This window comes from Monodelphis domestica, chromosome 4, assembly GCF_027887165.1.
Source record: "Monodelphis domestica isolate mMonDom1 chromosome 4, mMonDom1.pri, whole genome shotgun sequence".
In the NCBI taxonomy this organism is placed as follows: Eukaryota; Metazoa; Chordata; class Mammalia; order Didelphimorphia; family Didelphidae; genus Monodelphis; species Monodelphis domestica.
In genome coordinates, this window is record NC_077230.1 from 197,652,334 (window position 1) to 197,678,298 (window position 25,965).

Below are 25,965 nucleotides of genomic sequence, written 5' to 3' on the forward strand. Positions count from 1 at the left end.
ATAGTGCTATAAATAATTATTTTAAAATTCCCTACTATGATTTTATAAGCACAAGGAACTAATACCAGGAAGGTAACATGGATGCAGATGGGCAACTGTTCTGCAACTTAAAACTATAAAACAGTGGCCTGAACAGTGAAAGCTTAAGTAACAATACAGGTCACTCAATCAAATATATCAAGAGATTAGACATATAACCAAGTCTTGCAGAGGCCAGTTTTATTATGTCACATTACTGCACATTTATTAATTTTAGCTTATGAAAAACCTGCACATTTATATGTACAAAAGTAACCATCATAGATACTATTCTAGACAGGAATACACTTCAAAGTATTAAGAGAATTAGTCTCTTCTAACAAGATGGAAAAGGGAAAAAAAAGATTCTAACTCAATATTTTTCCCCATAAAATAAGACTAAGTTTAAAAATTTTAAACTTCATGTATTCCAAAATTACTAGAGGAATAAGTATATCTTTCAAATATACAGATATTAGCTAGCAAAAATAAAAGTTACTATGAATGAGTTCAAAAACATTTTGGCTAAAATGATAAGTTTCCAGGTAGATATTTTTAGGATGTGAGAGGAGGATGTATCCATTTTTATTCCCTGCTCTAATTTTGTAAGAAAAAATAGGGGCAGAATTTATTTCATTTTCTGTCAGATACAACAGCATGTCATATTATTTTCTGCCTAAGAGAAAGTATTTCTAAAAATCTACGAAAGTATAAGATTTACACAGGAAAAAGAAATAATGAACTTGATAAAGATTTTTTTTCATGGACAAATGACTTTTTTTTCTGAGAGGGGATAAAATAAAATATTATTAAAATAGCATTAGGATACTTACATTATTGTTGCGAGTCTCTACTGCAGGAAATTTTCTGACTATGAATTTCACAGCAGATTCCAGGTTTTTGTCAATTAAATATGATGGTTTTGCTTTCGGGTCTCCACATGCCTACAAAAAAAACAGTAATAAGATAAAATGTGAAATATATCTATCATCCAAAAAATAAATAATTGTAGTAAATCTGCAAACAGAAACTAGAAAGATATATATTTTTTTAGTGAGCAGGTGATAAAATGAATAGGCAAAGTGCAGGGATTGTCACAGCTGAAATATGCAATGGGAGACAGTACAGAGATGTTCTTCTACTGAAAAAAATGCATGGGAAGTTTCAAAGCAGTTAGCGCAGAACAGCAGTGAGGGGAAAAGCTCAGTCCTAAAAAAAGAAAAAGATATTTTACTTCTATTTGAGGTAGAATTGTATTCATCTGAAGCTAATAAACTGTTAGAAAATTAAATGTCATCTGTAGAGTACTAAACATATTAATGTACCCTATGTGATTAAAAATAAAAGCAATCAATGTTTAAATTTCTCTCTTTTCAGAATATTTCTCCCTCATACAAACAGTTCTATACCAGTAATAGCTAGTTTTGGAAGCTGGAAATCTTAAGGATTATCATTATTTTTTAAACCCTTGCCTTCTGTCTTAAAATCTATGAGCTTGGTACTTAATACCAAGTATAGATTCTAAGGCAGAAGAGAGGTAAGGATCAGGCAATCGGGGTTAAGTGACTTGCCCAGGGTCACACAGCTAGGAAGTGTCTGAGGCCACATTTGAACTCAGGTCCTACTGACTCCAAACCTGGCTCTCTATCCACTGTGCTATCTAGCTGCCCCTGGACCGTCTTTCTAATGCTGAAGTGTTGTGACTGTTCTTCTGAACATGTAAATAGGCAATAGCTATTTTTAACCTAAAATATTATTCTATATCTATTCTATCTCAGACAAGAACAAACAAAACAGAAATGTTTATAATTCATTTGACCACATCAGTACTATAGCATCCTCTGTGGTCAAAAATCTATATATGTGTTAGAACTGTAAACACAAATATGAATTAGAAAAAGCTTCTTGTATAATGGTTGCTAGTTTAAATTTCTCCAAAAAGCATTTAAATGTTTGTTAATTAGATGTTGAAAACGATCTTCTTGGAAAGATAAAATTTGACAAATTTATATTTAATATCTAATATTATATTCCTACTGCATATAAAAGTAGGTGTAGACTTTGCAAAGTTTTATCAGTATACTGCATATAATAAAATGCATTATTTAACTTTCCCTTTCTTCACTTATTTCTATGGCTGTGTTGTGGATTACAGAGATAGAAGTCATGAAACATGAAACTGATCTGAAAGCGGGCAAGCGGGCAGAGGGAAGGTGAAAAGCTTTGCAAACCTTCCAAACTTGTCCTTGCTGGGGAAGCATTGTAATAAAAAGAGAGAAAATTACATATAAACAAAGATTGTCAAACTATGACATGCGTTATGTTTCAGTAGAGAACTAATGCAGTGCAGATCATGGATAGTAAAACAATAGTAAAATTATATTCTGTTACAATTACAAACATTTTAGGATAAATATTTATATTACTGGTGCTATATATTTCATGTAAATAAATACTGGTAATTTTCTCAGAAATTATACTAGTTTATATAAATCCTCTGTAAACCAAAAAAGTGAAAGTAAAGGGAAAATTAACATACTACATGCAACTATGAAAATAGGAAACTTATCAGTGAAATTTTACATACCTTAAAAAGAACGGTAGCCAAGAACAAAAATAAACAGTTATGGGTATTTCTTAAACTCCCATCAAACTGAAGAGATTCTGTTCAAGCATCACCTAATTTTCCTTTCAAAACCAATTCCAAAAGCGTAAAAATAATGCAAACATTTCTATTTCCTCCAAATGGAAGCTGGGATGCAGATAAAAATTACTGATTAACTAGTATAGTTATAAAAACAAAGTTCCAAGAAATCTCTTACTTGGAATTTTCTAATAATGCATATATAAGATTACAAAGTTTCCTAGCAGTTAATCTTAATTACTAAAATGTAACTTATTTTCATTTAAAATGTTCTGGAAAGTCTTTATTTTACCTAGTTTCCTTTATGCACACTTGCTTACAACAGATACCTATCTACTCTTAAAAGAACACATAAATTTATAGTAATCTAGAATGGTTAGAATGCTATCATGGAAAAATCACTATTGATTCAATTTAACAAATATTTAATGAATGCCCACTATGTTTCCAAATGTCTGACACTAACATATAGATACATATATAGATATGGATACATAGATAAAATAAGTCTTTCCCCATAAGGAACTTCCTTCTCGGCACCTATGATTCAAAAATTCTCATTTATATATTTTAAGGTTCACAGTACTTTTTTCCATAATAATTCTCTGAATTAGGTAATGTATTAACATCACTTTTTTAATGATACAGAAACCAAGACTCTAAGAGATCAAGTGACTTACTGAGATAGTAAGCAACTGAGGAGCTATGTGAACCTAAGACTTAAAGTACATAACTTTCTACTGTCATACTGTCCCATTTACTTATACTTATAACAACAACTCTGAGATAGAGCAAGATTTTGAAATGACTTCCCAAAAGTTAAAAATTATACTTACGTAGTTAACAGTAAATATACTATCACAATATTTTTTTTAAATGAGTGATTCATATCATGGTATAGATACATAGTACAGAAATTGCTCCATTTGGAATAAAAGGAAAACCATTTAAGACCCTACTTAGTGCTAAGGACTGAGAATAAAAAAATATAAATGGAACAGTCCTTGCCATCAAGCTTACATTCTACTAAGGTGAAATAATAAGTGGAGAGATGAGTAAGGACATCCTCAAGGCATCTCAAATACATGTTCTCCAAGGCCAATTCCATATTCCCAAACTCTCACCTCTTCCAAGCTCCCTATTTACTGTGAAGGCACTATGTCTACTTAATCTCTCAACCTTAGCATCAACTCAATTGTTCACTCAATCCATATATCCAAGCTGTTGCTGAGTTTTATTTTAATCTTCACAACATCTCTCTGTATACAATCTTTACTCACAGATATCATCATAGTTCAGGCCCTCTTTCCTAAATGATTTTTTATAGTCTTCTAACTGGTTTTCGTGCCTCTTTCCATCCAATCCTCCATTCAAACGGTCAAAGTGATTTTTCACTTTGGTTCTGTGTCCATTCCTCCTCCCTAATAACTCCAGTAGCTCCTTTTTATCTTCAAAAATAAATACAAAGCATTCTGTTTGGCATTCTAAACACTTGGCCCCTTCCTACTTTTCCAATTCACTTCAATTTTCCTCCCTTCCACATGTTCTATAATCTTGGCCTATTTGCTATTCCTTATACATGGCATTTCATACCATTTCTCCTTGCCTTTGCAGTGAGTGTCTATCTCCTCCCTTACTTGGAATATACTCCCTGGCTTCCTTCAAGACTAAGCTCAAATTCAATCTTTTGCAGGAAGCCTTTCTTAATCACCATTTCCTCACTTTGCCCTATCCCAAGCTGCTAGTGCCTTTCCTCTTAAGATAACTTTCCATCTACTCTGTATATATCTTACATAAAATTAATTATTTATATGTTGTCTCCCTCCTTAGACTGTGAGATCCTTTTTAAAAGCACAGGGCCTATTTTTGCCTTATTCCCAACACTGTAAAAATTATTTAACAAATATCTGAATGACAAAATATATACAAGTAGTTTTACCTACTAACATCTAGATGAATCAGTAAAGGGCGAAATGTATATATTAGCTTGGAAAGATAGGTTATAAGGTTAAAGTTAAACTATAAATACTTTCAAATGCCAGGGGTTTGTATTTTATCTTAGAGACAACAGGGAGTCACTGACACTTCTTTGAGTATTAAAATGAAAATATTTGATAAACAAGAAATCACCATTCCCCATACTAACACACCTAAGACCTTAACAGAAAAGAGTACAAGTAATTGTATTTTGTAGTATTGTGGTTCAGTCCTTTTCAGCTGTGTCCAACTCTTGGTGACCCTATTTGGGGTTTTCTTTGCAAAGATAATGGAGTGATTTGCCATTTTGCATTGCTCCTTTCCATAAAGAAACTTAGGTAAACAGGATTAAGTGACTTGCCCAGGGTCACGCAGATAGGAAGTTTCGGAGGCCAAATTTGAACACAGGAAGACATCTTCCTGACTCCAGCTCCAGCATTCTATCCACCTAGCTGCTACCTAGCTGCCAAGCAATTGTAAAATGTTTACAAAGTATTGATGAATTTATCTCACACTGAATATAGATTAGGCAGGAACAAAATTTGAACATCAACATAAGTATTTGCTTAAAGTCAGTAGTTTCTTTTTCTTAATATTTTATAAACCTGGCCCAGCTAAACATACTACTCCAGGAAATCTCTTTTTCAAAAAATTATTCTGAATTTAAACAAAAAACCTAGAACACTTTCATAAGCAAGCAAAAAAATTGTATATGAAACCACGAATTTCCATTTCATGCCCCTTTTCTACATTAGGATGTCAGCATTCTTTGTTACCATCATATAGCTTCTCCGAATTGCTTAAATAAATTTACCTAAGTTTCTCTGGATTTTTGTGTTTGAATTTAAAGTTCTTCCTCAACTCTGGTAAACTCTAGACATGCTTGCAATCCTCTTTTTCATTAAAATTCCCCTGCTATCCCTATAATGATTATCACTCGTCTTTTCAGGATAAAATATTTTTGGTTGTAAATCTACAATTCTCTTTTTCACCTAAGGCAGCTATAAAGATCTGAGTTTTCAGATCTCACCTCAGACACTTCCTAGCTAAGTGACCATAAACAAATCACTTAACCTCTGCCTGAATTTCTACAACTGTAAATTGAGTATAATAATAATACCCATGAAACTCTTAGCACAATGCCTGGCACACAGTAGGTCTGCCTTGGTTTCTTGGTATATAAATTCCTTTTTCCTGGATGTTTTTATTTGAAATTAAAGATCTGTATTTTGGCTACCACATTCCTGAGACTTTAATTTGTGTTTCTTTTAAGAAATGATTGGTAGATTCCTTCTACTTTCATTTTGCCCTCCAGTTGTATGAGATCTGGTCAATTTTTTTTTCATTTCCATTTATTATTTTTTTCAAACACAGTGTCTGTTTTGGGGGGGGGGGGGGTCCAATTATGGTTTCCAGGGAATTCAAAGATTCTAAAATTCCTGTTTTCAGTCTTTTGATTTTGTTCTAATATTTCTTATTCTCTCATGTAATAAGTATTTTGTTTGATCTATTCTAGTTTTCAAGGAGTCATTTTCTTGAGCAAGGTTTGCTGCCTTCTCTTCTATTTATCTTCTAGTTCTTTTCAAAAGAGCTTTTATTTCATTTTTTATCATATATTGCTTTTTTTTTCCTATGTATTCTTTGTGGGAAAAGTATTTTTCCCTTTCAAATACTGCTTAGAGATAGTGCTGTTGAGTTACTTTCTCTTGCAAGCCTGGATTGGGGGAGATCTCAAGAGTAATGGTTTATAATGGTTAATGACTTTAGTTTACTCATCTCTTCAGCTTTAATTCCTGAATTGGAACTTTATGCAAGGGCCAGGCTCCAGTCCTTGCTGGCCTTGTAAGTAGGATGGAACAGACCTGCTTGGTCTCAACCTGGGTCACCCAAGTTTCTGTACGGATCTCCATCTCCTGTCCCTTTGACCTGTCCCTCCACCCTTCTCTCCAACCTTCAAGGTTGAGTGATAGATGTTCAGGGCTCTCAAATACCTCTGAGGACATTGAGCCAGTGACCAAAGAGCTTCTGTGTCTGGACTGCCCTAAACTGAGCACTACTGTGTCATACTGGTCACTGACACTTCTGGGAGATTTCGAGATCCCTGCTGTGTGTCTCAATCCACCTTAGTCTCAAGAGGTGAAGAAAATGTGTCTGTCCCTGAAGGTTGCACATTATAGACTTTGTATGATAATACTGGGATGCTACAGACTTGTTTACCTTTCTTGGTGCCCTCTTTTCTCATTATCCGTAGACTTCTGACTTACTTTTTTCTGCAATTCTGAGACAGAAGTAATTTACTACAGTTTCTTATTGGATTTCTTGGTCTGGTGTGAATTTCAGGTTTCTGCTAGAGTAGGTATGTGGAAACAAAGCAGTCTATCTCTATTCAGGCAACCATCTTAAAGGGAGTCCTTAAAAGATCTCTGAGGATGATTATCCATGCATGACATTCATGTATATCTGTATATAATCAAAAACAGAGCTTCTGAAAATGGAAATATCATTTACTCTATAAGTACACAATACTCAAAATTCTATGTTCCAAGGAAATAACTTTGTGCTATTTTGTTTTCTCAAACTTGTTTTCTCAAACTTGTTTCTCAATTAGTTTTCCTCCGTATCATATAAATCAGAAATTTTTAATCTTTTTGCGTGTCATGGACCCCTTTTTACAACTAATGAAGCCTATGGGCCCCTTATCAGAATGTTTTTTAAAATTATAAAATACAGAAGATCACAAATTAAATCAATTATATGTTATCATGTTTTTTAAAGTTCACAGACCCCAGGTTAAGAAACCCATGTCAAAAAAAGGTTTTTGTGAAGGAAATACTTTCCATGGCTGAAAACAAAAGCTGGTGTGTGCTGTATTATAATAAAATTAACATAATTAGAAAGGTACATTCTGACTACATAACTACCTTATAATGAGGGAAGAAGGCAAAAGAATTAGTTGGGTTTTTTAAACTAAACCAATTAATCAGAATACTCAATTAAGCAAAGTTTAAAAGGAAAGGAATTTTTTAGTGGAGCTCCAACTCTAGCATTTTATCAGATAGGATTACAGAATATAGACATAAACCCTACACTGAAGTTTAAAGTATAAAAAGACTAAAATGAACCAATAAATAATCAAAAGAAAATAAATTATCTTAAAGGGAAAGTATATTTCTCCTTAACAAGATTATAAGATTATATTATGGACAAGGTTCACAGAGAAAAGTTCCCAGGTCATAAGACTAATTTAATAAAGGCTATGATATAAATAAAAACTACCAGTTATTAACAGCTTTTATAAGGTTTACAAAGCAATGACTGCCTCATTTGACCTTTACTAACCCTGGGACAGATAGGTAGTATAGGCATTATTAGCTCAATTTAATAGATGAGAAAACTGAGGGTCATAGAAGTTGTCTTACCCATGGTTGCCCAACCTAATAAATGCCATAAGTGAAATTCAAACCCACATGTCTTTGAAATACAATCAACACCCTTATCGTATGTAGTTGCTTTCTACAGGAATACACATTCAAATTTGAAGGAGTGACTTCCAGATACACAGGGTAATAATAAAGCCAGTTGGGTCACAAAACATACCTAAGCTAGAATGGACTTTGCTAAGGGAAAAAAATTTAGGATATCAGTTGTCCAAAAGATTTTCATGGAATAATGATCAAGGAAAAATAGCTCCACTCTGCCATGGCAGCCTGAGTAGCCCCTGACATCCACTAGCATCAGCCTAAGCATCAACACCTCTTTGGAGGGAGGAGCTAGTGGAATTTAGAGGGAATCACTGGGAAAGCACATGGTTTTAGGAATTCTACTCTTGAAGAAAGAGACTGCTGGCACTGCTATGGAAAAGTAGAGGCCTTAAACCAGCTAGACTCTAGAATCAAGCTAATCCTTCATCTCTACCTCCATCTCCTCTATCCCTCATCTCTGCAATTTTATTAATAAACCATTAAAACTCTGGCCAGGTCCCCACTTTGATCATAACAGATAGTTATTAATATATGTGCATTAAATAACAAACATTATTAGGTACTTATTTACATAGGTCCATTTTTATCAATTAAGTACCCTACTCTGCTGGCAAAAGTATAGATCAATATCTCACACCCTATTCCAAGATAAGGTCAAAATGGGTATATGATGTAGACATAAAGGTTGATATTATAAGTGAATTAAGGGAATGTAGAATAATTTACCTGTTAGATCTATAGAAGGGAATAATTTATGACCAAACAAGAAATAGAGAACATTACAAAATGTAAAATGAATCATTTTGATTATATTAAATTAAAAAAGATTTTGTACAAACAAAACCAATGCAACCAAGATTAGAAGGAAGCAACAAACTTGGTAAAAATTTTAATAAATTTCTTTTTCTCAAATATATAGAACTATGTCAAATTCATAAGAATACAAGTCATTTCCTAATTGACAAATGGTCAAAGGATATATGAACAAGTAGTTTTCAGAGGAAGAAATTAAAGTTTTCTATAATCACATAAAAAAATGTTCTAAATCACTCTTGACTAGAGAAATGCAAATAAAACAACTTTGAGGTACCACCTCATACCTATCATATTGACCAATATGGCAGTAAAGGAAAGTGGCAAATGCCGGAGGAAATGCGGCAAAATTGGGACACTATTGCATTGTGGTGGAGTTGTGAACTGGTCCAACCATTCTGGAGGGCAACTTGGAACTATACCCAAAGAACTATAAAACTGTGCATACCCTTTGATCCTGTAAAATCACTACTGGGTCTATAATCTCAAAGAGATAATAAAAAAGAGGAATGGACCTACTTGTACAAAAATATTTATAGCAGCTCCTTTTGTAGTGGCAAAGAACTGGAAATTGAGGGACTGACCATCAATTGGGAAATGGCTGAACAAATTAAGGTATATTTTGGTAATGGAACACTATTGTGCTATAAGAAATGATAAGCAAGATGATTTAGAAAAAGCTGGAAAGATCTGCAGGAACTGATGCAGAGCAAAATAAGCAGAACTGGGAGATTACATACAATAACAGAAATATTGGATGATGATTATCTATGAAAAATTGACTAAACTCTTAGCAATGTAATAATCTGGGATAATCCTGAAAGATTTGTTGGGGAATGCTATCTACCTCCAGAGAAAGAACTGTATCTTTGGTTTTATTTGGGGGTTTTGATTATGTATGAGTGTGCTCTTACAATAGTGACCGATATGGAAATGTGTTTTGCATAATAGAAAAAGAAAAAATTGTTCTAAATCTCTTCTGATTAGAGAAATACAAATTAAAACAACTCTGAGGTACCACCTCACACTATCAGACTGGCCAATAAAACAGTAAAGGAAAATGATAAATGTTGGAGGGTATGTGGCAAAATTGGGAAATTAATGCATTGCTGGTAGACTTGTGAACTAATCCAACCGTTCTGGAGGGCAGTTTGGAATTATGCTTCAAGGGCTATAAAAACAATGCATATCCTTTGATCCAGCAATACCACTACTAGACTGATATCCTAGAGAGACCAAAAAAATGGGAAAGGACTTACTTATATAAAAATATTTGTAGTTGCTCTTAGGAATGCCCATCAATTGGGGAATGACTGAACAAATTATGGTATGTGAAGATGAATGAATACTATAGTGGCACAAGTAATGATGAACAAGATGATTTCAGAAAAAGTTGGAAAGAGCTGTATGAACTGATGTAGAGTGAAATAAGCAGAACCAGGACAATAGTGTGCACAGTAACAGCAATTACTGTTGGAATGATCAAATGAGATACTAACTCTCAGTAATACAATGATCCAGGACTATTCTGAAGGACATATGACAAATAATGCCTCCAGAGAAAGAACCATTGGAGTAGGAATGCAGATGAAAGCAATTAATTTTTCACTTATTTGGGTATATATTTTGGGGTTTTGGTTTTGTAAGGTTAGTCACAAAAATGAAAAATATGGAAGTATGTTTTGTGTGATAATATACCTATAAGCCAAAATGAATTGCTTGCCAGCTCCAAAAAGGGGAAGGGAGACAATTTGGATCAGATAAAAATTTCAGAAAACTTATGTGGAAATTTATTACATGTAATTGGCAAAAAAAATTTTCAAACAAACAAAAAGAATGTATTTCTCAGAAGCAGCTAAGTGGCTCAATGGAGAGAGTCAGGCCTAGAGATGGGAGGTCCTAGGTTCAAATCTGACCTCATACACTTCCTAGGGGCACAACCCTATGCAAGTCATTTAACCTTCCCTCCTTCCCACCCCCCTTTGTCTAGCCCTTACCACTCACTCTTCCGCCTTAGAACTAACACACAATATTGATTCTATGATGGAAAGTAAGGATTTTTTTATCCCTCTCTTTAAATTCATCACTTCTCTCTCAGGAAGTTGGTAGCATGCTTCATCATTGCATTGATCAGAGTCCTTATATCTCTCCAAGTTGTTTTTCTTATCAGTGTTATCATAAATTATTTTCCTAGTTCTGCTTACTTCCTCCTAATCACATCATACAGATCTTGGGTTTCTTTGAAACTGTCTTTCATTCTTTTTTTGTGACATGGCGGTGTTTCATTATCTTCTTATACCAAAATTTGTTTACCCATTTTCTAGTTGATAGGCTTCCCCTTAGTTTCTGGTTCCTTGACTCCACAAGAGAACTGCCATAAATATTTTTACATACATAGCTCCTTTCCCTATTTCTTTGGGCTTTGGGGAATATAGGCCTAGTGCTGGATCAAAGAGTATCATGCTAGCATCCTCTTAGAAAACTGGGAAAGCCTATCAGGAGTATTTTTCAGCTCGTGGAGCATTTGTCCAGGCAGAGATGGTCAGTTACATATAGGGACTCTGTATTCCTTGCTTCATACTTTATTTGCAGAGACCATCAAGAAAACTGAGGTCACTTACAGAAGCTGATTCATTAGTGGAATACAGTGGGAAGAACACTAGCATTTAAGATTTGGGTTAATTTAAGATTTGGGTTAATTTCCTACCTCTGACACTTATTAATAGCGTGACTCTGGATTAAGCCCCATAATATGCCTGGGGGACTAAGCTTCTTCATTCCTAAAATGAAAGGGTTAGAATTGATAACCTCTGAAGTTCTTTCTGGCTCTCAATCCATTATCCACAAGCCTGTGTACTCAGAATTTTGAGGCAGAACTGACAACAAATTAACAGTTTTAGGCAAAATTAATATGCCCAACAACCAGATATATGATGTTCCTGGGATAATGAATGGAGAAGTTACACAATATCACTAAGTGTTTTTTGTTTCTGATTTAAACTTTTCTGTATTAGTATCAGTTCTACAGAAGAAAAAACTTAGTGTACATATCATTTGTGCTCAGGGACTTGAAAGGTTATCATAAAGAATTGGAAACTAGATGCCCCCACCCCAATGTCCATTGATGGGGGGCTGAACGAGCTGTGATATATGGTTATAATGGGAAAACTTATTGTACACAAGAAATGATGAGATCAGAAAAACCTGGAGTTATATGAACTGATACAAAGTGAAGTGAGCAGAACCAGGAGAACAGTGTATACAGTAACAGAAATATTGTACAATGATCAGCCTTGAAGGAACTATTATCAGTAAAACAAAGTTTCCAACATAAACCCCAGTAACTCATGATAAAAAATACCATCCATCCACAGCCAAAGAAAAAACTGTTTGGAAGCTGGATGCTGATCAAGGCACTCCATCCTTCATTTTATTTCCTTCAGGAGTTTTTATTGTATATATGATATGTGTCTTTTGTCATAGCGTAAGGAATATGGAAATATATACTGTATGAAGGTAAATAACCTGTATCAGACTATTTACTGCCTTGGGAGGCGGTGGAGGGAAGGAAGGAGAGAATTTAAGTCTTATAGTATCAGAAAACAATTGTCAAAAATTGTTTCTAGATGTAATTAGAAAAAATAAAATTTAATTTAAAAAATAATTTAAAAGAGAAAAATAAAAAAATAATAATACACATTAAAGAGTTCTATGATCAATTCTCCTTCAGTGCAGTTTAATTGTTGTACTACTGAATTGTTTGGAATGGGAACACAGCAAGAAGTTGCCTGTATGTTTCAGATAGATATCATTGAGAACAAATTGGGAGATTTGAAATATTCACATTTACATATTGTAAAACTTCACTATGGTAACATGATGTACTTGAAGATGACAATTTTAACATATTATAAAGTACAAGAGGCAGCATATCACAGAGGAAAAGAGGGCAGCTTCAGACTTGGAGCTCAGACTTGTATAAAGCCTGCACTCCAATCTATCATGTGACTAGTACTAGAAGTATGACTCTAGGTAAGTCTTTTAACTTCTCCATTCCCACTGGCAAAAAACTCTTAACACAAAAACTATCAGAGTAGTTGTCAAACTGCTTTGATTTCCAAATGAAATTTCCTATACCAAGACAGGCAATCCATCCTTCCTAGAACCCTCCCAAAAATCAACTCATTAAACTATAATAAAAAAGTTCCTATGAACTATACAATTTTAAAATAAATTTAACTTTCTTATAATTGTAAACAGAATATGTTTTTAAATACCCACAAACCAACCTACTAATTAACATAAAATAAAAGGAAAGCTCATCTGAATTATAGGGTTTTGTTTTTTTTAAGGCAACTTTCTTGAAATTGTAAGCAAAATGTACTTTCAGGAAAAAAAATGCCATTATAGTATTGCTGAGATCAGCTACATACCTCAACCTACTTTAATAACAATAAAAATAATAGAATTTTACAGCAGTTTAAAGTTTGCAAAGAGTTTTACAAATATTTTATCACTATACCATTACAACTACCCTGTTAGATAAATGCTATTATTCCCATTTTATGGATAAGGAAATTGAAGCACAGAAAAGTTTAAGTGACTTGTCCAGGGTTACACAGTATCTGAGGCCAAATATGAATTTGGATCTTCTTGACTCCCAATATATCTAAATGTATCACTCTGCAAAGCACTTTATATAGGTTAATTCATTTGATTTCTCAAAACTACCCTGGGAGGTAGGTACTATTATTACCATTTCACATATGAGGACATTAAGCTATTACAACAATATTATATACTGCTTAAAGGTTTAAAAAGTGTTTTACAGAACCCCCTGCTGCTATTCTGTGTGGCTTCCTAGATTATAATTCCAGTGCTACAGCTCTGTCTGGTTTTCTCAATTATTTCCTCTCTCCAATTAAAGATGTTATAAAAATAAAATAAGCATTTTATAAACAGTATCTCTGTGAAGTACGTATTCCAAGTTATTAATTCCATTTCACAGCTCATAAACTATTAAGTGCCAAATGTAGAATGTGAACCCAGGTCTTCCTGATTTTAAGACCATCACTCTATCCATGAGGTCATAGCAAATGAGTACATTCATAAAATTAATATAGCAAGCAGTTCAAGGACTTTAAAATAGTTTACTATCTTCAAAATTTTAAATGCCTTCCCTTGAAGGAATCTGTGTTGAAGGAAGAGGTCATGGAAATATAGACATACTAATAATGTATTGCTGATGGAGCTGTGAATTAGTTCAACTATTCAGGAAAGTAATTCGGTATTCTGTAAAGAAAGTGACCATGACATCACTACTCTTTGACTCAGAAATTCTATTACTAGACATACCCCAAAGTGGTTAATAACAATAAAAACCTCATTTATACTGCTACACATTTTTAATCAAAGTAAAGAATTAGAAATAAGTAGATGCCTATTGATTTGGGATGGCTAAACAAATTGTAGTACATCAGAATAATAACATTACTTGCTATAAAAAAAAAATCTGAATATGAAACAAGTCATGACCTGAAGTCATATGAAGTAAGCAGGACTTAGAAAACAATATACACAATGGTCACATCAATGTAAATAAAAGAACCAAAATCACTGAGCCTGAATGCTGTGAAATTATAAAGCTAAGGTGGGTCTCAAAAAAACAAATATGAAACAACTTCCTTCCCCGTTTGCAGAACAGACTTTTTTTATATTGTGATCATGGGGGAGGGGGGGAGTGTTCCCTCTTTTAACTCTTTATTATAAATAGGAAATGTCTCATGAGGAACAGAGATATGTTAGGAAATGGAAATAATTTCAAAACAAAAGATACCAATTTAAAATATATTTAAAAATAAATATCTCCTTTCATAGTACTTAACTGCCTAACAAATCTTTATCATGAACCAGGGTAAGTTTAAATTGACCAGAAATTCCTACATGTTATTGGCAGGGATTACACAGTAAAACTTGGTATCATCATTTTTGATATTGTGTTTTATACTACATTTCTATTGAATTCTTTTCAAAATTGATTTAAAATACAAAAATATGAAATATTCCATTTCAAAATTAAGGGTAAAACATTCCAGGTAGGTGGCAATTTTATAGAAAACTCAGTAACTAAATTCTTCTATTCAAATTCTATCCTGATATCTCATCATGATGCTAAGATGACTTTGGGCTCCTGAAATTTATTATGCCCAAACTCTGGTTAAGTGCTACATTCAACAAGATAACCATTAAGTTTGGGCCTTGGTTGAAAGACTAGTTTATTAAGTTTGGAAAGACTCACCATCAGAACAGGGACCAAATGACTTCATGCAATCTTTCAAAAAGTGTCATTAATCTGAATTGGTATAAGTATACAAACTTGGAATCACAGGTCCATCATATATTGAAATAAATTCTAGAACTAATAAAATTAATAATAGTGAAAGAATTTGTATTTTCTTTTCCTTAAGGGGAAAAAAAAACCCTCTATTTCTTACAGGTTGGATATAATGATTTTGCTTTATATCCATTTCTTCTCAAAATATCTTTTTTAGTAAAGATATTATATTAACTTTCTTTCTATTACTTGACCCTACTTATAAAGGTAGTCTTTTAAAATTTTGCAGGTTTGGGGAGCTAGGTGGCTCAGTAGATAAAAGGCCTGGACATAGGAGGTCCTGGGTTCAAAACTGACCTCAAGACATGTCTTAGCAGGGTGACCCTGGACAAGTCACTTACTCCCCACTGTGTAGCCCTTATCACTCTTCTGCCTTGGATCCAAAATGTGGTACTGATTCTAAGACAGATGGTAAGGGGGGGGGGGGGTTCTGGTTTCATTCTGTTTTTAATAAAATTAAAATAAAAAATAAAACTTTAATTGCAGGTTTGTAAAGCTCAATTTATACTCCAAAAAACTATACTAAAAGTAAAAAGGAAACAACAGTTTAAGGAAACATTTAATAGTTTTAAATTAATAATTTTTCAAGATCTCAATAAATTTATACACATTCTAAAATCCCCTTGTTGATTCTCATTTTATTAAATTCCCATGACTAAACAGAAGTTTCTTCTATTAATACTCTTATCCATTGAAATGTGTCTATTAATTGCTCTTGCCCATAGAAATGTGATAAATAGACTCTCTATACAGATACTCCACAAATCACTAAGAAAAAAAAGGCAATAGTAAATGGGAAAGCTATTCCTACAATATAATTAGATATTTCTTTGAATTTGTACATCTAAAAAGCTTGAATTCACTTTTCTTCCTGACAGCACAGAGAATTCTATAAAAGAAGAATTTTACTCATTGGTTTTAATTATATAGGTTGATAATAATTAAAATGTTTCTTTGAGGGACCTGGACTTGATAACAGAAAGACCCAACTTCAAATTCTGTGTCAGACTCTTAGTACCTCTAACCCTGGCAACTGACTTAATCTCTCCATGCCTTAGTTTCTTAGTTGGATTTGAAGTAGTCTAAAATTTCTTCCATTTTAAAATCTGTGATCTTTTAAACAGTAAGGCCCTGAAAGTACAATGATGAAAATGAAGTTCAAATGCAGCTCAAGATTTACTTACTTAAAGAGAAAGGATACTCTTGGGGATTGGTGATTAACTTCTTTAATCTCCGCTCCTAGGGAAGCTAAATTTGACAGATCACTTGAATTTGGGAGCTCTGAGAAGATATTGGGGTATCTGTACATCTGACATCAATATAGCGAGTCTTGAGGACTGCTTGACTACCAGACTATCTAAGGAAGTATAAACCACTACAGGTCAGAAATGTAGCTGATGAATATTCTCTCCCCCTCTCCACTGATTGGGCCCTCATGACTACTGTTTCCAGCCCTGGTGAGCTATGAAGATCTAGCATTTGAAAAGGGAAAATAAAGAAAAGGGTAAAATCTCAAAAGTATTTAAATGAAAAAGGTAGGCATATTAATATATATGTTACATATCAATAATACTGAATTGAGAAGTTTAGTCCTCCTTAGTTCTACTAACACACAACAAAAAAAAAAAGGTCATTCTTGAAAACAATATTCACAGGCAATTAGGTGACTCAGTAGATTGAGAGCCAGGCTGAAGACAGAAAATCCTGGATTCAAATTTGACCTCAGACACTTCCTAGATGTGTGGCCCTAATTGCCAAGTCCTTACTGCTCTTCTGCTTTAGAACCACTGAGGGAGGCCTGAGCAGGAAACTGCCCAGCCTTGGAAGTTCAGGAAGGCCTGAGTAAGGAGCTGCCTGACCTTGAAAGTTCAGAACCACAAATATGCCAAGATCCCAGATGCAGTGGGTACCAGGTAAGAACTTAGAGGCCAGGAAAAATCCAGTAACATAAAAAAAAAACTGTCAAGGTCCCAAGAATAGTATGTAACACATAAAGGACTGGAAGGGGGACCCCTACATGCTGAAGGATACTTAAGGCCCAGACTTCAGGAGGGAATTCAGAACTCTCTTGGCTGAGTTTCCACTGGTGCGCGGCAGTTCAATAAAACGACCCTTTTGCTTGATTTTTAATTGTCTATGGGTCTTCCTTGGTGGTGGGCGAATACCTGGACCCTAACACCACCAGACAGCACTCATTCTAAGATGAAAGTTATGGGTTATAAAAAATTATAATAAAGAAAAAAAGAAAACAGTATTCACTTGTCACTAAAAATAATTACTAGAATTGAATCTACTGTGATTGCTATCAAAGTAGCAAAAGGGGGGAAACCCTATAAATTTTAACTAGATCTAGATAATGCAAACACTATAACATAATACTATATAAATTATGTCAGTAAGCCCAAAGACCCTCAACATCATATATTCCCTTTTTGACATGCTTGTGGTTGTTTTTTTAAAAACCTAAAGTGGTAGAAAATGTTTTCCTATTAATCTACTTTTAAAAGATGCACCCAAAAAAAGCAAATTTAAGCATATTAACTCCTCTACTTCCATACTTTCCTCATCAATTTCCTCTATGCTAATCATCCAATTCATGGTTATCTCAGAACCACAATATATAAATTATCAAACTAGTCAATAATTTTAAACAATAAGATTATGGATGCTCATTGTAGCCTATAGGTGACTCTAAGTTCTTGAAAACTATGCCAGTAAAAGAACAAGCTCTGGCAGATTCTACACCATGCTGGAAAGATTTCCAGAACAGTAGTCCTGGCAATTATCAGATTCTGTTTACTTCCTGAGAATCAGTCTAGCTAAGCACTGAGGGGCTTATCATCAGTAGGTTTGTCACTTAGTAATGAATCCTTTGGGCTATAGCAACTCATCAAACAAAGCAAAATACAAAACAGTCTTTAAGTTCCCCTTTTCTATATTGACAATGCCAAACTGACAGAAGCCAAGACCTGGGGAAGCTTCTAATAATCATGCAAATTTTAGATCAAATATTATTAATATTACCCTACCTAAAAGTAATGCTTCTAAATAGGACCTCCTTATAAAGTGATCATCCTTCTAGGGGAATTAAACCTTATTTTGATCCACTTGTTATAAATAAAACTAGACATCAAATAGAAGCTGAAAATAAATGCAACTACTTTGGCAAAACAAAGGAGTTGGTGGAAATTATTTTTATCATTTCTTCATAAGCAATAAGAAACATGACTTCATGGGATATGTGGTCATTTAAAACTGCTGTGTTCATTATGTAAAATATATAGAAGGTAAAGAAATAAAGGAATGTTACTTTAATACAGGGCAGTTTTAATGCAGAGGTAGATATCTGGAAGGAAGGCAAAAAGAATATTGCTCAAGAGCCCAGAGACTTAAAGATGGAAGGTAACCTTAGAGGTGTGAAGATTGGATTTAGCTGATCTCCTATCTTGGGTATTTTATTTGGGATATCCCATGGCGACAAATAACTAATATAGTTTAGGTCACAACACTAAAATTATCCTTTACAGAAGGGATGGTGTTTGTGGCTATAAGGGGCATAAAAGACATAAGCCCTTGAGTTACCCCAAAGAAGCCAGAGATTCATGGTTTGGGAAGGAGAGCATAAGGTTCAGTCAAGAGATAATGTCATGTGCAAGTAACTAGTAGGACACTATGAAAGGTCGTAGAATGAAATTAGACTGGAGAGGTAGAAAAGTGATAGGTTGTAAAGAGATTCAAAAGCCAAACAAAGGGGGTTATATTTGCTCTTAAAGGTGTTAAGAGAGATCCTAGAGTTTATTTAGTAGGGAGAGACTATGATCAAATCAGTACTTAGGAAAATTAGCAGCAATATAGAGGGTAGATTACAATAAAGCAAGGCTTAAGGCAGCAAAACCAATAAGAAAGCTATTTCATTAGCCCAGGTGATGAAAACCCTAAACATGTGAATGGAAATGTGAATGGCTATGTGAATGGAAAGCAGAGAGAATGTACTTAGAGATCCTATTAAGAAATTATAAAAGTTAACTGAGAGAAGAGTCAAGAATGACACCAATATCATAAACATGCTGATTCTGGAATGATAGTTGTCCAGACTACAACATGCAATTGAATAGACAACCCACAGAATTGGTCATAATTTTTATCAAGATGAAAATGAATAATAAACTGAAACTAAGAATGAATAATAAACTGAAAAAGGAGGCAAATAATCTGTACTTCCTCTTGGAAATTTAGTGGTGTTTTTAATATCCCCAGGCATCTACTTTTAAAAAAAGGTCTATCCCTTAGGTGTCAATATTCTTCTTAAAAAGCTGTATTAGCTAGCTGTAAATTCTGGAAGGCCCATCTCCAAAGAATCAAAGGTGATGGTCACCTATAGAGCAATGGAAGTTGTAGGAAAGAAAAAGTGTATTACAATGTAGAATAAATAGTACAGAAGTAGTGATGTAAGAATATCATCAGAGAAAAGTTTGATACAGAAAAGCAACCAATCACATAATTAGAGCAAAGAATAACTAACAGAAAGACTGTGTGTCCAGTGGTAACCACTAAATGACAAGAGATCTCGAGAAAGGCCCTCAGCACAGCAGATGCATCAGGATCAGTTATAGAACATAAAAAAGAATTACACAGAATAACAAGAAATAGCTAGGTAGTGATCTACAAAATTCATTCAATCAATAGTATTAAGTGCCTACTATGTGTCAGATACTAGACAATGGTGGGGGATATAGAAACAAAAAATAACAGTCTCTGTCTTGTATAGACAGACATAATAGATACACATGTAAAGGAGATACATGATAACTTGGGAAGGAAAGAAAATGTACTGGCAACTGGACCTTTTAGGAAACTAGGAACTACTAAACACAAGAGATGAGGCAGTATACTCTAGACTAACAGAGAGAGCTAGTCCAAAAAAAGACATGGAAATAAGATATTAAAAAACATGCAAGAGGGCAGTTAGGTGACTCAGTGGATAGAGACACAGGACTGGCAACTGGGAGGTCCTGGATTCAAATCCAGCCCCAGGACCTCCTAGGTGTGTGACTCTTGTCAACTGTTAATTAACTCCAATTACCTAGCCCTGGAACTAATACTTCATATCAATTCTAAAATGAAATTTAAGGGTTTAAAAGAAAAAAGAAACATGTATGAACAATAAGGCTAGTCTGGCTGCACTGTGGTATGCATAAAGGGAAATTATAATAAAGCTGGAAAGACTGGAATTATAATAAAGCTGGAAAGTTAAGAAAGCCATTTCTAAATGCCAGAGTTTAAACCAGATCCTAAAGGATCTAGTAGTAAGCCACATGATTTTATTATAATCAGAAGAAAAAGATTCAAAGGCAGAATTTATTTCTTATCCAAGAAAGCCAGGGACAGAGGGAACCTCCAGAGGGATTGGTGGCCTTGTGGAAAAAGTCTAGAGAATCAGGAGTGAAATTCAGAAAGGATTAAAGCAGAGATTTCAGGTGAGCACCACCAGATTCAACTACTTTCCTTTTCCTTAAAACTTATTTTCCACCTCAGGGTAAGAACTTGCCATTTGACAAAAATTTCTGGGGAAACTAGAAAACAATTTGGAAGCATCAAGGGATAGACCAACACCTTATACTGTATACCAAGATAAGGGGAAAATTATTTAGAAATAAGAGTTGGCATATGCTGACTGACACCATTAAGTCCTTTTGCTCTAGTTGTGCTTTTGCTCATGTTTCTGCCTTGGCTAGCTCCTGTCCATAAGGTTCAATAACTTTTCATGGGAAAACTCTCAAAATGAACACAACACAGTAGTGTTGTAGTAGTGGCAGTAGAACCATTCCCTATCAGCATCCCTGTAAATGTAATCCTTAGTTCAGAGACCTGCTTATAACAAAAGTCCAACTCCAGCCATTCAAATTAGGCCTCCCAGTTTTCTTCATTCTGGGATAGCTACCTCTGTTCTTTTGTTGTTGTTGTTTTTTTATACAGACCAGGTCTCTTCCCTCTTCTTCCTAAGCCTACAATGTATAAGCTGCTAAGTGGGAGCAGATACCAGGATTCTTCTCCCATGGGGAGGGAAACCCATTCAAAGGACAAATCTATTTTTTAGTGTCCAGAAGCACTTTCATGATTGTATTATTTCTCAGTTTAACACAAGATCTTTTAAAGAAGATAACAATATTTTAAAATAATAATAACCAATATTTACATAGCTAGCAAAGGGTTTTATATATATTTTCTCATTTCAATGGTGGAGTTTTCTTCACTCTCCTTTGGAAGCGTTTTGACTGAGTGAATCTATTTCCATGTTTTCTGGGAAAGCAGCAACCAACAGCAAGTACATAAAGTGGATCCTCAGATCCCTTTGGGGAGGGAATCCCCAGGGCATGTCTTTCTGGACAGCTACCATAGCTCATTTTTAAAGTGTCTGAGCCAGTAATTCAGTTGGAAGATCCTGGTAGTCATGACCATCCAAGTAGCTTTCTTTTCCAACTATACTGAACCAGTGGCCCTGGGAGTCTGCAACTAAGCTCTCATTGTCCAGGTTGCCCTGAGGTATATATTAGTCTTCTGAGAACATGTGCTAAATCCCCTCAGCTAAGGAAGTCATATTCCCCCAGCCTACCATATTACCTCTACACACACTTTAAGGTTTAGGGTATGAGTGGGGGTTGGGTGAAGCTAGAGTCTGAGGTGGATCAGTCCTACTACCCCACCTTCTGTGTGGATGACCGTAAGGCTAGGGGTTCACTGAAAATTGAAACTGGACTGAAAACAAATTTATATTAACTCTTCTACAAAAAAAAAAAAGACATAAAAAGGCAATATTCTAGGTAAATTAGGAGAATGAAGAAAATATGCCTGTCAGGCCTATGGATAAAGGAAGCATTTCTGATCAAACAAGAGAGAGAATCACAGGAAGTAAAACTTAGAATTTTGATTACATGAAACTTAAGCTTTTGTACCAAAAAAAAAACCCTAATGTAATAAAAATTATTAGGAAAATAATAAACTTGGGGGAAATTTTACAGCAAATTTCTCTGATAAAGTCCTCATTTCTTAAAATTAATGAAATTAATGAAAATACAAGCCATTCCCCAACTGATAAATGGTTAAAGAATATGAACAGTTTGTGAACTGGTCTAGCCATTTGAAGAACAATTTGGAACTATGCCCAAAGGGCTATAAAACTCTATATACCCTTTGATTCAGTAGTCTATAACCCAGAGATCAAAGAAAAGGAAAAAGTACTTATTTGTAACAAAAAAAAACTCATAGCAGTTCTTTTTGTGCTGGCAAAGAATTGGAAATTAAGAGAATGCCCATCATTTGGGGAATGGCTAGAAAAGCTCTAGTATATGATTGTGTTGGAATACTACTGTGATATAAGAAACAATGAGCAGGATGATCTCAGAAAAACCCAGAAAGACTTAACATGGACTGACGTGAAAGGAAGTAAACAGAATCAGAACACTATACAAAGTAAACAGCACTACTGTAAGGGTAATCATTTGTAAAAGACTTAGCTACTCTGATCAAGAAGCTGAATTCAAGACAATTACAAAGGACCCAGGATGGAAAATGTTCTCTATCTCCAGAAAGAGAACTGATAGAGTCTAAGTGCAGATTGAGGAATACTTTTTTTTACTTTATTTTACTTACTCTCAAAATTCACTGAGCCAGCTAGCTTCCCCACATCTTTTTTCTATACTAATTAAGAAATATTCTATTTTATGTGGCTGCTGTTCTTCATTTTTATCTCTAGAGTACTCAAAAAACAGGTAACTTCTCCACAGGTAACAAGAATTTTTTTTTTACATATTATAGTGGAGATAGGAGAAGAAAATAGCAAATGACAAAGCCACGATTATAGTTAAATAAACCTAAAGAGCCCTCAAGAACACCAATGCTTGAGATTGTAATCCTTTTCCACTATTCCTTAATATAGCTGAAGCAACATGAACTCTTAAGGGAAAACATATAGCTGTTTAGTAAAAACAGCGATTTGACAATACTAATGGTATAGTAAAATAGAAAACTATGAGACTGGAAATTATTTTTTAAGTTTTTTTAGCTGCTTTAGAAAATATGTTCCATTTTACTCTTTCTTAAGAAATAGACAAAGATCTGGTAGAAATGGGTTGAATTTCAACAATTTCCAGTCATCGACAGTTACTTAAACTTGATGAAACTTCTAAACAGTAAAACAACTGCCTTATATTATAAAGTGTTTTACAATATTAGTGCTTTCACATATAGCAGAGGCAGTAAGATACAGTGGACATAAAGCTGGCCAAGAAGACTTGGGTTCAAGTTCCTCCTCTAACACATACCAACTAGGTGAGGTCCTGAGCAAATAAGTAACTTAATTTCACAGTGCTCTAAGCAACTTTCTAAGACTAAGTTGCTCATTTTCTAAACCGCAGAAAGGATCTGACCTACTTTGGTAGAAATGTCACCTGGGAGTCTGCTATACCATTGAAACAATGGTCCACTCTCCAGTCTTTCTCTTTCACATACAATATCTTGTTTGATCTTTATACAGCAACTTTATAAAGAGAAAAAGGGCTGGTTATTTTCCTGATTTCATAAATAAGGAAGCATGAGAATGAAAATGAGCTTAGGAGCAATGAGAAAACATGCCAGTTAAATCAAACTTCTGTGAAATAAGAAAGAAATAAGATGAGAATGGAATTTTAGAGCTAGAAAGGATCTTATAGATACTTATATTTCCTTTTAATATAAAGGAATGATTTAAAATACTAAATCTTTTGTTTTCTTGTTATATATATGTATATATAAATACACACACATATATGCTAGTATTGGTGGAGGAGGGGAATTCTTCTGGTTTTCTTTTACTAAATAATACATGATTTCATCATTTTCCTTCAACCAAAGCAAATTGCAAATCTTATTTGCCTTAATAAGTCATAGTGGCTTAAATAAAGTCAACATCCAGCTGCCATCTCTCTGGTGATAATCTTCAAACAACTTAGTAAAGTTAAATCAACAGATAACCAGACATAGCCCACTGGCAGACCTATATGTGAAGTCTTTGTAGCTGGTGAGGTAGGTAGGACCTGTCAGAGCTTATGTGCTACTGGCAATTTTGCAAGTGTCATGGGTCACATTTTCACACCAAGAAGCAACACATTAGGATTTCAATGGAAGAATTTTATCACACTTGAAAATGAAATTTTTTTTAGAAATCAAATTTCATCCATGATTAATGTTGCATACAGTAAAGGATTCTTTTACTGTCTAAGACAATTTGTAAAGAAAGTCTATCTTACTACAGATGCTATTTTTCTAATTTAATATCCTTGCTGAAATGATATTCCAGAATAGACTTCAAGTTGCAATGTGTTATCAAATCTACTTTTCAGTTCAATACATCAAATTTATCAATAGTTAAGTATGTGGCAGCAATTTATTTGCCAAAGTACATTACAAATCTTATTTGATAAGTTTGAACTATGAGATCAAGAAGGCTGAGTAATTGGTGAACAAATTATTTTCTTCATATTTTGGAAGGATTTTTCAGCATTTCAGCACTCGTTTGCAGAAAATTGCAAACAATTCTAGAGACTAAAAGACCAAAATTCCATAATAATATTAATCAATGATGACAACCAAATTTCAATCACTGCACTATCCGAAGCAATAATTTGTGCTGAAGACAATGAAATCAAAACAAAATAAAAATAAAGCTGTAATATTTCCTTTAGTAATAATTCAAAATAACAAAAACACATCAAATCCTTAGGTTAACATAGTCTGAATTTTACCTCTTCAAGAGTAGATAGATTCCCAACAGTAATGGTACTTTTTAGCTATTCAATGACTTATAAAATCTGTAATGTAATACAGGCACTTAAAACATCATAATTTAGCTTACTAATGTTTAATTTGTAAAAGTAAAAAAATGTTATAAAGTCTGAGCTTATAATGTAAAGTGTTTATAGAACATTAAGAATTTCTATTAGCCAAGTCACTTTTAATGCTAGTTACTTTTACTTCCTCTTTTAGAAACCATGAAGACCCATTTCCTTTAACCACAATACCACACATCTAGTACTTTCTAGTAATATATGACTTGCTATTTCTTCTGACTTCTAAAACCAACATCCAAGTTTCTTATGAACACCTGTAAGATTTCATAGTAAATTCAGTTCCATATAGACTGAATACCATGGACCCTAATAGTTTAATTATTCCTAATCTACATAAATTTACTTCTAAGAATTTGTAACAAATCATAATTTTTAAGTCACTGTGCTACTTTGTAAAAGAATAATCTTGTGACAAATTTTAACACAATTCACGAACAAATATAATACGGTTTTCTTATACTCAACAAGAATTGTTAACTTTTTCCTGAATTGTGGATCCCTTTAGCTTCTTGTAGAAGCCCATGAACTTCTCAGAAGTTGTTTTTTTATGTGTAAACAGGTACGATTAGAAAGTAAACTAATTTAGCTGAAAGATGTAATTTTTTTCAATCAAGTTCACAGATCTGAAATCTATTGGTACACCTATAATCCTAACCCTAGTTAAGACTCTTTGACCCAACAGATTTCACAAAATCAGCCAATTCTTTTACACATGTTGAAGAATGCTTTTTAGACACAAGTGGCCATTCCAAA

At 33.9% G+C, this 25,965-nt stretch overlaps 1 protein-coding gene across 2 annotated transcripts in view; it reads right to left on the reverse strand.

Annotated features, from left to right (window-relative positions):
* NCKAP1 (NCK associated protein 1) overlaps positions 1-25,965 on the reverse strand; it is a 139,838-nt gene that overhangs the window by 111,431 nt on the left and 2,442 nt on the right. The window contains exons 2-3 of one of the 2 annotated variants that reach the window (XM_001369048.5): positions 2,250-2,267; positions 852-962 (exon numbers count right to left, since the gene is read on the reverse strand). In XM_001369048.5, the coding sequence (XP_001369085.1) occupies positions 852-962; positions 2,250-2,267 (129 nt within the window). The remainder of the gene's footprint in view (positions 1-851; positions 963-2,249; positions 2,268-25,965) is intronic. The other variant, XM_001369070.5, reaches the window with a different exon arrangement.